This window comes from Hipposideros armiger, unplaced genomic scaffold (genome assembly GCF_001890085.2).
Source record: "Hipposideros armiger isolate ML-2016 unplaced genomic scaffold, ASM189008v1 scaffold_259, whole genome shotgun sequence".
Lineage (NCBI taxonomy): Eukaryota > Metazoa > Chordata > Mammalia > Chiroptera > Hipposideridae > Hipposideros > Hipposideros armiger.
This window is the reverse complement of record NW_017731609.1, coordinates 2193127-2205725: the sequence shown is the minus strand read 5'-3', so window position 1 is coordinate 2205725 and position 12599 is coordinate 2193127. Positions and strand designations below refer to the sequence as shown.

The 12599-nt window shown below is 43.9% G+C and overlaps 1 protein-coding gene across 3 annotated transcripts in view; it reads left to right on the top strand.

Moving 5' to 3' along the window:
* Nucleotides 1–12599, top strand: part of TFAP2A (transcription factor AP-2 alpha) — a 22968-nt gene that overhangs the window by 7120 nt on the left and 3249 nt on the right. For 2 of the 3 annotated variants that reach the window (XM_019656493.1, XM_019656492.1), the window contains exons 2-6: nt 2037–2471; nt 5563–5614; nt 7707–7938; nt 9848–9966; nt 11898–12039. In XM_019656493.1, the coding sequence (XP_019512038.1) occupies nt 2037–2471; nt 5563–5614; nt 7707–7938; nt 9848–9966; nt 11898–12039 (980 nt within the window). Of the gene's footprint in view, nt 1–736; nt 852–2036; nt 2472–5562; nt 5615–7706; nt 7939–9847; nt 9967–11897; nt 12040–12599 lie in introns of those variants that run through there. The other variant, XM_019656494.1, reaches the window with a different exon arrangement.

Below are 12599 nucleotides of genomic sequence, written 5' to 3'. Positions count from 1 at the left end.
CACTCCGGGCTCCTCTCCCTCGCCCACACTTTCTTTCTCACACACGCACGCAGACACATTCTCCCTCTCCGCGCTCTCTCCCTTCGTCTCCCTCTCTCCCTCTTTCTCTTTCACTTTTGCATGCCCTGCAACCTTTTAAAATGTTGCCCCTTCCCTGTGATTCGCCAGACGCCGCGCGGCGGCCCCCCGCGCGCTCGCCCGCTCCCTCTCTCGCCCGCTTTTTGTCTCTCGCGCTCCCGCTCCCCACCTCCGATTTGCTACACTGAGGCTCCCGTCAATGGACTGCATTGAGAGCGGGCTCCAGCGCGAGTTGCCTCTCCGCTTCACGCTCGATTTCCAGGCATTCTTCCCTTATTAAGTATTCGTGTAATATTAATAGTCATGAATATCTGCTATTAGGAGGCTCCAGGAACGCTGCCCAGCGTGGTTATTAGAAGCTCAAGCGAAGCCGCCGCTAAGAAAAGAGGGGGAGACACGGATTAAGGAACACGCGCGCACACACACATACACACACGCACACTTTTTCTTTTCCGGTTTTGGGGCTTTTCATTTTCTAAGGAACTTTGAATCATAACCGATCACGGCAGGATAGAGACCGTGGGTTCGACAAGCTGAAGGCGCCGCTCGAATCGGTGGTTCAAGTTCGGATGGACCAGAGCGGGGCTCCAGCGCTCGGGGGAGCGTCGGCGCGGTGACTGGAGTCCTGGGTGGCGCGGGGCTCCCGGCGCCTTTTGTGTGGGGCGTACTCGGGCGGCGGGGCAGCCGGGCTCTCCAGGCTTGCTTGGTTTTTTCCACCCTGACTCGTTACCCCAGACTCTTCGCAGATGTTAGTTCACAGTTTTTCAGCTATGGTGAGTCCCATCCCCCACCCCCATCCCTGTTTCCTTAGGAATTCTGTTCTGGAAACCTGGTGCTGCGGAGCTGCCCGAAACCTTGGGTTTCACGCCCAGGTTTCCGTTAGGGCACCCTTTTCATTTGCATTTTCTTCTTTCCACTTTTCTCTCTGCCATTCTCAAATCGAATGCTTTACCCCGCGTCCCCGCTCCACCTCTCCCGCGCGCAGACCTACCTCGCCGCTACTTCCCAAGGCATGTTTCTCTCCACGCTCATCTTTATTTCCTTGCGTCTTCACTTGTTCCCGAGATGTGCTCGACATTTGACGCTTAATCCGGCTGCAGTAAAAACGCAGCCCAGTGTGCCCCTTACCCTCGGGGCGGGGGCATTCCCTGGAACCGACTCTGTTCTCTTGTTTTGCAAGTGAATTGCAATAGAGGAACATAAAGTCAGGCGTTTCTTCTGCCCTTTGGGGCTGGGGTGGAAGGGGCGGGGGCCTCCGCCCCGGGGTGCACTTCTCTCTTTTAAACCCAATAAGGCTGAATCTTTCTGTTTTAAACCTTGACTTGAAGTCCCCTTCTCCCCATTCATATCACAAACCGACCCCGTGGAGAAAAAGGCTCCTAACTGAGGAAGCGGAAAAGACAGACCCCCAACCTGCAGTTAAAACCTTCTTTAAGCTGGTAATTTGAACGTGTGCTTTCGTTACAGCCTCTCTACGAAATATGTTTCTATTTAAATAGTCATGAAATGCCAATAGTCTTTGAACGTGTATGATTTTTTCCCTCCAAATAAATGGAACAGGATAAACAATAACGCACTAGCAGGCAAGTTCAAATCCGGGGGAAAGAAAAGGCCGCTTCTACTGTTTAATATTTAGCAGGAATTTAAGTTTGCTTAAGGGAGGTTTCACGCCTCAGTTTAACAGCCTGTATTCTGGGAGGCCCTTTTCTATATTTCCTCCCCGTTGAAAGAAAAGGCTAAGGAGAGTCTCTTATGCCCCACATTTGCACAGTCTAATTCCTTGCGTTTTTAAAAGGGCCCTTTTCACTTCTGGGGGCTTTTCCGAAATGAACAACTTAGAGCTCATTTCTTTCGGCGGCCTGCGGACGGGAAGGGGCGGTTTCCCACCCAGTCTTGCGGAGTGGATTTAGTGTGGAAAGCTGATTTCTTGTTCTTCCCTTGCTCTCGCTCTCTTCTAGGACCGTCACGACGGCACCAGCAACGGGACTGCACGGTTGCCCCAGCTGGGCACTGTAGGTCAATCTCCCTACACGAGCGCCCCGCCGCTGTCCCACACCCCCAATGCCGACTTCCAGCCCCCCTACTTCCCCCCACCCTACCAGCCTATCTACCCCCAGTCGCAAGATCCTTACTCCCACGTCAACGACCCCTACAGCCTGAACCCCTTGCACGCCCAGCCGCAGCCGCAGCACCCGGGCTGGCCCGGCCAGAGGCAGAGCCAGGAGTCAGGGCTCCTGCACACGCACCGGGGGCTGCCCCACCAGTTGTCTGGCCTGGATCCTCGCAGGGACTACCGGCGACACGAGGACCTTCTGCATGGCCCACACGGGCTTGGTTCAGGACTCGGAGACCTCCCAATCCACTCCTTACCTCATGCCATCGAGGACGTCCCGGTAAGAGGTCGCGCGGATGGCTCGAGAGGGAGTGCAGCCCCTAGTCACCCACCCCTAGAGAAGATGTTGGAAACATACAGCCGGTGGGCCCGGGTATTCCTCAGTGGTGTTTACTTTTCAAAATTGCGTTTTATTTTTTGGGCGGGCGCTTTCAGGACCCACACAGAAAACCGAATTTAAAAATTAAAAAGAAATAGAGAGTTCTGCCCCTAGAACAATGAATGGTTCCTGGAGCGCCTTCAAACAATGCCTGCATTACCATTTTCACCAACACAAATAAATCAGACAAATGTCACCATTAACAGTATCTTATCCCCTCCAAGACAGTAAACTGTTTCAATTGGGAGAGGCTCTAATTCCACCGCTGAGCCTGGCATGGGAATTTCTCCCTGTCCCGAAAAGGATGTTAAATTCACCCGAAAGAGCTCATTAAATGCCCTAGTAATTTAAAAGAAAGTGTAAAAGACATACTAAGAAAATCATTTTTACCAGATTTTGCAGGCACTAGTGATGTCTGAAAGTTATGTGTATACCCTACCCTGATTAAAGAATAGTTAAGCAGCAAATCCGAGCAGAGGGACGTTAAAACGCAGCCTTCTCTTCCTAGGGGTGCTAAGTGCTGACCTCATAAATCATTAGCCGGGTTCCCAATGCCTATCAGAACCTGCTACACCCCATATTAAATTAAATGTTTTGAGACTATTGGGCAATACATTATTTGAGTTCTAATTCAGTTATCAATAAATGCAGTTAAAAATGATTTCTTAATAAGCATGGTATTAGCACATTTACTATTTACAATGTAAACCAGGCTATTGATAATTTGAAAATACTTTCTGAAATTAAATTTAAACCAGCATCTCTGCTTCAATTCTACATATTTATGGTTTCCTCACAACCTTCCTGAAATGGAATTAGAACAAGCCAATAATTTTATTAAAGCTGTAAAGGCTCTGTTAATGCTGCTTTTCTTTGGAGAGGAAATGTATCTGGATGTGATTTTTGCTAAAATGCTATTTCAAATTACTGCATCAAATATTGCAGCAATATGTCCGTTGACAGTTTAATGATTACTGCATTAGATTGCAAAGAAAATGGTCAGATGAACTTACCTGCTTGCTTGGTGAATTTAAAACATTATTTATGTTACATAGGAAAATAGAAAATTTATTACGTCTCTCATTTAGCCCAGTTAATCACTGAAATTTGTTGGTTATGTTTAGCAGACTTGCATGGAAAGCAGGAAAGTAGGCACTTAATCCAGTGTGGGGTTTAGTAAGCATTGTATGTGTGTGTGTGTGTGTTCGAACATGTTTTCAGAAACTGACTAAACAGTGTATTTCATGGGGAGGAAAATGAGAGGAGCAATAGTGGAGAAAAGAGCAATTAAAAAGCAAACCTGGAAGTTGTGATCATTTTAGTTCTCCTTCCCAAAGAGTCTCCGAATCCTTTTTCTAGACGGCTCTTTGGAAATATTTGAATTGCAAAATAACGTGGTAAGCTTTTGGAACTACTGTGAATTACAATCGCTCTACTTTGCAAAAATTCCAAAGTGGCTGGTGTGAATTTTTAACACCTGTGTAGTCACATTTTGTGGTGAAATTGGTCAGTAGAAAAAATTAACCAAATGATCAAATAAAAACAAGGAAACCCAGTTGCTGCTCTTCCCCTCCCTCCCCAAACTTTTAAGAAAAAAAATTCTTTCAAAGGAATTTGGGTCAGGAAAAGGGTTGTTTTCAATTTCCCCATTGCTGCAACAGTTAACCTTTAATAAGAATGACTGCTAAATATTTAAGAAAATCAAATCGATGGTGAAAATTATTTAATCATTAATATCTCAGTGGGGTTTTAAACTTAACAGTCTTCCCTGTATGGACAAGGTCTAGAAATAACACAAATAAAAGTATTATGCCACACTACATTTACTTTATGAGTTTAGGGTGCATGCATAAAGGGATCATATTTCCCTATATAGTTAAAACACAAGAACTGCAGCAGTAGTCATTTCTGAACATTTCTCAATTTAATTATACTTAAATCCAGAAGCACTTTAGGCAAGTTACAAATGAGAGCATTGAGTATAATAAAACCTGTAATAAAGCAACTTAGTACCATCCACCCGGAATCATAGCGATCAGGCACAATTAACAGGAGCATAAATCCAAGACAGAATGGAAAATGTTCAAATCAGTATTATTGTTGGACAAAGACTAGAGAAGGAAGTAATAGTTTTTTAAATGGTAATGCCTGTGTTTGGTAACAATTGCGAAATCTTCTATCTCAGCAGCCCTGGTGCTAATTTGTAAACACAGCCAGACATTATATTGCCTGTCAGTTTCTGCATTAGAAAACATGATTTCATTTTACTTTCTAATCACGTTTTGACTCTGGCACACACGTATACTCACCCGTCTGTAAAAAAAAAAAAAAAAGAAAGAAAGAAAGCCACATCAACAAATCTGCTGCTGGACAACAGGAAAACCACCTCAAAGGTTTTCTGTGTGTGTTTTTTTTTTCATTTTCATAGTCCTATCTGATTACCCAGTTAAGGCAGCAGTCCTTTTCAAAGTATTTTTTTCATTTTTCCGTAAGTGAAGGTGTGTGTATATGCGTTTGCTCTTTATCACCCTACCTAAAACGTTTCCTATACTCCCGCTACTCTCACTTCCGTCATTTCTATTGTGTTTCTCTGTTTTTTGCTTCCTGAGCACTGGAATCGCTAAAAGTCCGAAGCCGCTGAGGCGCCAAACTAATGCTACGTGCATTTTAAAAGGTTGAACTGATTGTGAGAAAGATTACGTGCTCCAAAACTTGCTTTAATTTCCAAAGAAAGTTTTATTCCCCACCCCCACCTCCTTTAACCGTGGATTATTTGCTGGGGGAGGAGAAATTGGCAGTGGGTGTGCAGTGAAACCTCTTGAGTTGCAAAGCCCCAAATTCCAATAAGCCAAGATGAGATGTTTATATATAAATGTCACTATATGGAGGGAATTTGGACGCTACACCTTCCCCTCCCCCCATCTTGCACGGAATATTCATTTCCTTTTGTTTTGATTACACACTTACATGCATGTGTATCCTTTTGTTGCAGCATGTAGAAGACCCGGGTATTAACATCCCAGATCAAACTGTAATTAAGAAAGGTAAGCCATTTCCTTCTGCATTCCAAGCATGTCCTTACAGGCATAGTGCTATTTAAAAGAACTTGCAGAGCTGTATTTATTTTTTTCAAATAGGATTTTCCTAAAGGCTCAGAATTAGCAAACAGGCATAGAACAGCAATGCTTAAATGATTGGCTTTCAGTACGTTAGTTATGGCAATAGGCTAGCTTTGTTCTGATTCATGATTTGACCATTTAACGATATAGGGACAAACACATGAAATGTGTAATAGTTGAACTGATTTGGAAGTGGCATTTCAATTTTGAAACATTTTAATAGTTTAGTTAATCCATTGTGTGAGTGGCCATTAGTGTTAAGAAGTATAACGTGCTACAAGAGTGCAAATAATTTAATATTAATATAAGGGCAGATGATAAAAAGGCATAGCACTCCTTAGCAGAGGAAAAAAAAAACCTTCCATGTTCTTCAATTTAATTTCTCATTAGCTGTTTAAGGGTTTTTAAACTTTGTGAATTAGGTTAACAAAAATTTGGCTTTTGGTTAAAATTAGCATCTTGAAGATGTCAGGATTGTTAGCATAATTGTTCAGAGCAAAAACTTTTCTAAAAAGTGTCAAGTGATTTGGATGGATTTGTAATATGTATTGTATTTAGTGAGTAGAAATAAAGTTTACTGGTTTAAATGCTATTCACAGCTTGTTGTTGTTGTTGTTATGGTGGCAATATTACATTTCAGGATTTTAGACACCACCAGAGGATGATGCTATATAAAACTGTTCTCATTTCTAACCCCAATCAGTATATTGTTAGCTAGTTTAAAGTTTCCTTTTTGCATCTGTGAAGTCTTTGTCACGTCAAATTAGATGTGCAAGGGATAAATCTTAAGAGATGCTCTTTCCAAGTCGACATGATAATTGGCTCTTTTATTAGTAATCTCTCAAGAGTTCGTTTAACTCCTATTGTCTCTATTAGCCTCCCCAGAGCTATTAATGTCACAAGTGATCTATCCAAAACCTAGAGCCCCCCACCTCCCAATACGTCTAGAATATCCCCATTAAAGAGGCAGGAGTACTGTGATGAGAATGTATACATATTATTATATGTCTCCACGTGGAATTTGTCTCCACGTGGAATTTACAAATACAAATGCATACTGCACTTGAACTGTTGTGAATGCATTTTAATTATATTGATGTTGAGAAATGTAACGTTAATATACTTTCTGCTGGCTTCGAATTTTTTTTCTAACTGTGGTGGGTCCAACAATGAAGAGTTTATAATTTTAACTAGTAATATATTCTCCCCCTCCCTTCCCAATGAAGACGCTTAAGCAGAGAAGGGCTATTAACTATTTACTCAACAAAAGGTCACATTACTAGTATTCTATGGTAGGCCTGTTTATCCTTACTCCCAGTTCAAAACGTGGCTTGTAATGGATTTCCAAAACTCGAGTCTTTCTCAAAACTAAACATAGGAAAGGGCCTATTTATCAAAAGGATGGGGCTTGTGTGGTGTGTGACAACAGAATCCACTACTTCCCAGATTGGTGCCTTAACTGAAATGCTCGTTTACAGGCTGATTTAGGCATCTAAACTCTGGGCTGATTTTAATTATAGGTCTTTGAAGCAATTTCTTCCCAACACTAAAACCCTCACTTCAAAAAACTCCAAAGTACACATAGCTTGTTCTCGGTTTGCAAACGTGACCCACTCCCCTGCACTCTAAACCAGTGCTCCAGCACCTCGTCTGGGTCCCACTCTCCTCGGAGGCTAAGAGCCGAGAGGGTCACAATTTCACCACCATCTCTAATCTCTAGACAGTGCACTTGTGGCTAAAAGGAAAGAGTCCGGGCAGAAGCACAGGCCTGGTTGGTAGGGCTGGGTGCGGTCGCCTCCCGGCGTCGGGCTGAAGTGCGCCAAGGGGCACAGGTTCGATCCCCAGGGCAGTATAGGGCAGGAGTTGGGTAAAGCGCCATGGAATTTTCAGGGATGGAAGAAAAGGGTTTGCGGCGCAAGCCTGGGCGCCAGCCCTGGCCCGGAAGCGAGCCGGAGTCGGGCAGGACTTGGGAGGGATCCTCGACGCCCACACGCGGCCTCCTGGTCTGTCTCCGCAGGCCCCGTGTCCCTGTCCAAGTCCAACAGCAACGCCGTCTCCGCCATCCCCATTAACAAGGACAACCTCTTCGGCGGCGTCGTGAACCCCAACGAAGTCTTCTGTTCAGTTCCGGGTCGCCTCTCCCTTCTCAGCTCCACCTCGAAGTACAAGGTCACGGTGGCGGAAGTACAGCGGCGCCTCTCACCGCCGGAGTGTCTCAATGCTTCGCTGCTGGGCGGAGTGCTGCGGAGGTGAGGCCTGGCGCGGCCCTGCCTGACCTGCCCCGCCCCGCGGCCGGGGGAAACTCTGCGCCTGCGCCGGGGCGGCGACGCAAACCGGCCTCGCGCCACGGCCCTCCCTTCTCGGGAAAAGAAAGGGGCGGGGAGAAGAGCGTGGAACTGGGTGGGTGGGAGCTGGAGGCGGGACGAGGCGGCGCGCGCCTGCGCTTTCTGCCGCCTTCCCGCGCGTGCGGGTGTCTGGCGCGCGCCTGGGTCGGCCGCGGCAGCGCGCTCACCCGGCATCCCGGCCCCTCCCTCCCTTGCCCTCGCGCACGCGCAGCTAGCTCCGCCTTGGGCTCAGTGCCCGCTGCTGCAGCCGCGGGGCGCAGTGCAGCCGTGTTTTTCTTTCTCGCACACACCTTGCGGGCCCTGGAAAACTTCCTCTCGGGCTCCTCACTGTACCACCGTGTATGGTCTCCGACGGTAACCCATCATCACTTGAATAGGGTTTTAAGTGGAAGACAGTGGCTTTCTCTTGGGTCCGCACCTCTTCCACCCCCCACCCCCCCGCCATTACCGCCTTCAGCCTGATGGCGACTCCCGGTGCCCAAGGCACTGGCATTAATGATTGCAATGTTTGGCGGCCCCGATGCGTGCTAGGCAACGTGCAAGGCACTTGTAAGTGCGTTATGTATAGTCATTACCGACGAATGCTTGTTACATAGGTAACCAGGGACTCGCATCTCACCCCCACAAGGTCGGAATGACTCATTTCATAGATAACATTTTATAAGGGTCAGCGAGGTGAAGCATCTTCCTTCAGGGCAGGTTTCTTCCTCCTTGTAGGCTTCCTCCTCCTAGGGTCCCCCCCAACGTTTTGAGTGGTGGGTCTTGTGTTGAACGTTCCCGGGCAATATTTTTCTTCCTTAAAAAACAAACAAAAAAACCCCCATACACCAAACACTTCATCCTTTTGACATTTATTCATTTATCTATCTATGAATAGTTCCACTCTGGTGGGTATATCCCATACAAAGCCTGTAATACCGTTTTCCGAAGATTTTAGCATCAGCTATTTGAATCTTTTCTTCACAGTCATTTTGCTGTCCCTTTGTCATCTTTCACTGTCACAGATCTGAATCTACCCTCTGCCTTTTCCTCCCCTTCCCCCATCCCCAATATTGGAGACTGTTTACCTAGGGGAGTATAATCTAATCCACACAATTAAAGAGCACTTGAGTAGGGAATAAAATCTGAAATTAATTAATTTGCTGTTTTATTTAAACAATTTATTTTAACCACTTTCTGATTATGGGAGTCTATTTAGACATCTATTTAGAACTGCCTCCATTGTCTCTGAAATTAGTGGAATTTTTAGCCGCTGATACCAGCTTTTGACATTTCCAGTTAGGCTGGTGACATGGCATGTAAACAGTTGGTGAAATGAATTTCCCATTGGGGCTAAAGCCAGAGCAAGAAATGTGCGAGTGATGATAACTTTGGTTATTCTGAACAACCTTAACAGCAGATCTTACAAAGACAATTTAAAGACCCCATTGGGATTTGTGTGATTGTAACAAAAGGAAAATATACAGTAATCAGCTGAACTTTAAAAAATACCTCAAACTTGGAGGTGAGAGCTGTTGTTTGTTGGTGGGGTTTTTTTGTTGTTTTTTTTTAGAGAGTTGGGAAATCAAAACCTTCCAAGCTGCCACAATAGCTTCAATAATTACTGAACACAGGGGCTGTTTTACAGTTTAACAAACATTTATCTTCTACAATCTTATGTGTCATTTCTTCCTAGGTTTCCCTCAAAGATCTCTCGAGGCCACGATTCGTAATTTTAAAAGCATAGTTTAGGAAATTGTCAAAATGACTGTAATGTGATGCAGAGTAACCCAATGTTTTCTAAATCCCTTTCTCATTTATATTTGTGAAAAAGGGCGAAGTCTAAAAATGGAGGAAGATCTTTGAGAGAAAAACTGGACAAAATAGGATTAAATCTGCCAGCAGGGAGACGTAAAGCTGCCAATGTCACTCTGCTCACATCACTAGTGGAGGGTAAGTGAGTGTACTTGCTAACAAGAAGGGAACTTTCTCTGGGAAAATGGATAACACTCAGTGGTTTGGTTGTATTTTGTGTCAATTGGGCAGTTCCATTTTTTTCCAGAGAATAAAGCGGGAAGTGAACAGAATTCTTGCGTGTCAGAAAACTATTTGCATTTACTCCTATCCTTTCTTTCCCTCTGCCACGAAATTACACCTCCCTAGCCCAATTCTGACCTAAACAATTGTGAAAATTTAAGAACGGCATATCCTCCAAGTTCCTGTCTGCTTTATAGAGCTCAGCAGTAAATCACTTAAGGTATTCTGACATCTGCGTTTGAGAAATGCGTGACCATTACTTCCTGAATTAATTTGGGAATCTTTGACCTGCATCCTGATTTAAGACTGTCCTGAAAGCTCAGGGTTATATGCCCTTTTAGGTTTTTCTTTTTCAAACATATGCTCCCTTATCTCTCCATTAACTGTGCTTTTCTACTGGAGGGGAAGAAAGTGAGCTATTTTAGACTTTGAATTGTTTAGATAAGAAAAGAAAAAAGAAGTATAAGCATTGCAGAAAGTTTCTCGTGGCAGTTTTTTAACACACTTGCACCCACTCATGCATGCATGCACACATGTAACACACATATACAAGCTTCCAAACCCCTCAAAACAAAAGCTAACTCTGTCCTCACTCCCTGCTCTAGCTATACTGTCACCAGAATTCACTCACATTCCTGCTTCCTTTAAATTCCTGTTAAGTTTTTCTGATACTAAGTTGGTTTAAGTTTGAATGTGTTGGAATAAATGTATAGCTTTCATGCATTTTTGTGTTCTGTTGGAAATGTCATATGCCAGTAAGAAAAAAGGTACTTAAATTATCAGGCAGATTTCAAAACTGCCATTTTTGTTTAAAGAAGGCATTTTATCTTATTTATATCTTGTATTTGAAGAGATGTATTACTGTTGAACTCAAGTTCTAGCTTTGTAAATAACTTTAAAAAATGTGTAAGGCCATAAATTTAAGGAGAAATCCCATGAACCACTTGTTAATGGTGTCAAAGATGATAATAATATAACTGTTAAATAATAAGCAATTGTTTAGTGCTAGAAACTCATCTACAGTAGCATTATATTCACTATATTAAAAATAATACCTGTGCATAGAGAACACTCTTTCCATACCTCAAAAGAACTATAAGCAAAGAAAATGATAGTAGCGGTTTTGGGGGTAGTGTTAAGAGTATTATGTATGGGTTTGGGGGTCGAGTCTTGTAGCAGGGAGGCAGTTTCTGGAGAACTGTTATTGTTTGTGATCCGCTCCATTTTATGGAAACAAGCTCTGTGGAGAGGGCTTTGATGCTCTAATTGGCGCATGCGTTCTTCCGGAGCTGGAGCTAATGGCAGGAAGCCCTGCAGTAAAAACCAACTGGTTCAGGAAATTAAAACCAAAGATTCGAAAATCAACAACACAGACAGACTCAGTGGAGTGACCCTCAAATCCTCTTGGTTAATCGGTTTGGATGAACAGATAATTATATGTGATCAAGTTAAAATGTAAACCCTTAGCTGTTGTTCCCTTGCAGAAAAGCTCAAGGAGTAATTATGAATATCATTTATGAATGTGTTGATAGGTGTGAGGTTGGAATACAAGAAACATTTTAAAAGAGAAGTTGGGAAAATGTTATTAGGATAGGGGAGCAGACTAGAAGGTAGTGGATGGGATTTACATTTTCAAATCATCTTGGCCTTAGGATAAGTGGCCATTTTCCCTGATAACTACATCCACCGGATCTTACAGAAAAGGAAATAAAATGCCTGAAATGAGAAAACAAGTATTTTGTGTTTCCTTCAACATCTGGGTTAAGAAAATAAGGGATTTGGGAGGAAGTTTTGATCCCAACTCTTCATTCTCTTGCACTCGCCTCCTTCCTCTCACCTCTTGCCAGGAGAAGCTGTCCACCTCGCCAGGGACTTTGGGTACGTGTGTGAAACTGAATTTCCTGCCAAAGCAGTAGCTGAATTTCTCAACCGACAACATTCCGATCCCAATGAGCAAGTGACAAGAAAAAACATGCTCCTGGCTACAAAGTAAGGCGTTTACCTCTTCAGGGTCTCTGTGTCTCATTGTGAAGAGAAACAAAAATCAAAATCATTTTCTGCTCTCACATTTCTCCTCTTTTCCTTTTGTGTTAATCAGCTTTGTTGTAAATATTGAAGTCACAACCCAATCTTATAAACCATAACCTATTTTAAAGGGAAAATACAAGTAGTATTGTTTGTGCGTTTCCATTTTTTCCCTCTCTTCTGCCCCATCTTCTCATTAAAAAAAAAAAATGTGTGTGGGGAATAGTGGGGATTTGATTGAAGCTGAGTGTGGATTTGTGACTATGTTGTTTCCGAAAGGCCAGAATCAAGTTCTTAAAGGGGTAACACGCTTGCCTAGATCAGTTTTTGTCTTCTATCAATGTTCTCCAAGGGCAAGGATTAAGCAGTGGCCTGCAAAATGTGCAAGCCAGAAGCTGTCCTAGTTTCAATCCTAGTCCCTTATCCCATTTCTTGCCTTCCTTTCTCCTCCCTCCTTGAAACTCTGCCTCTCTCTCTCTCTCCCTCTCTCTCCCTCTCCCTCCCTCTCCCTCTCCCTCTCCCTC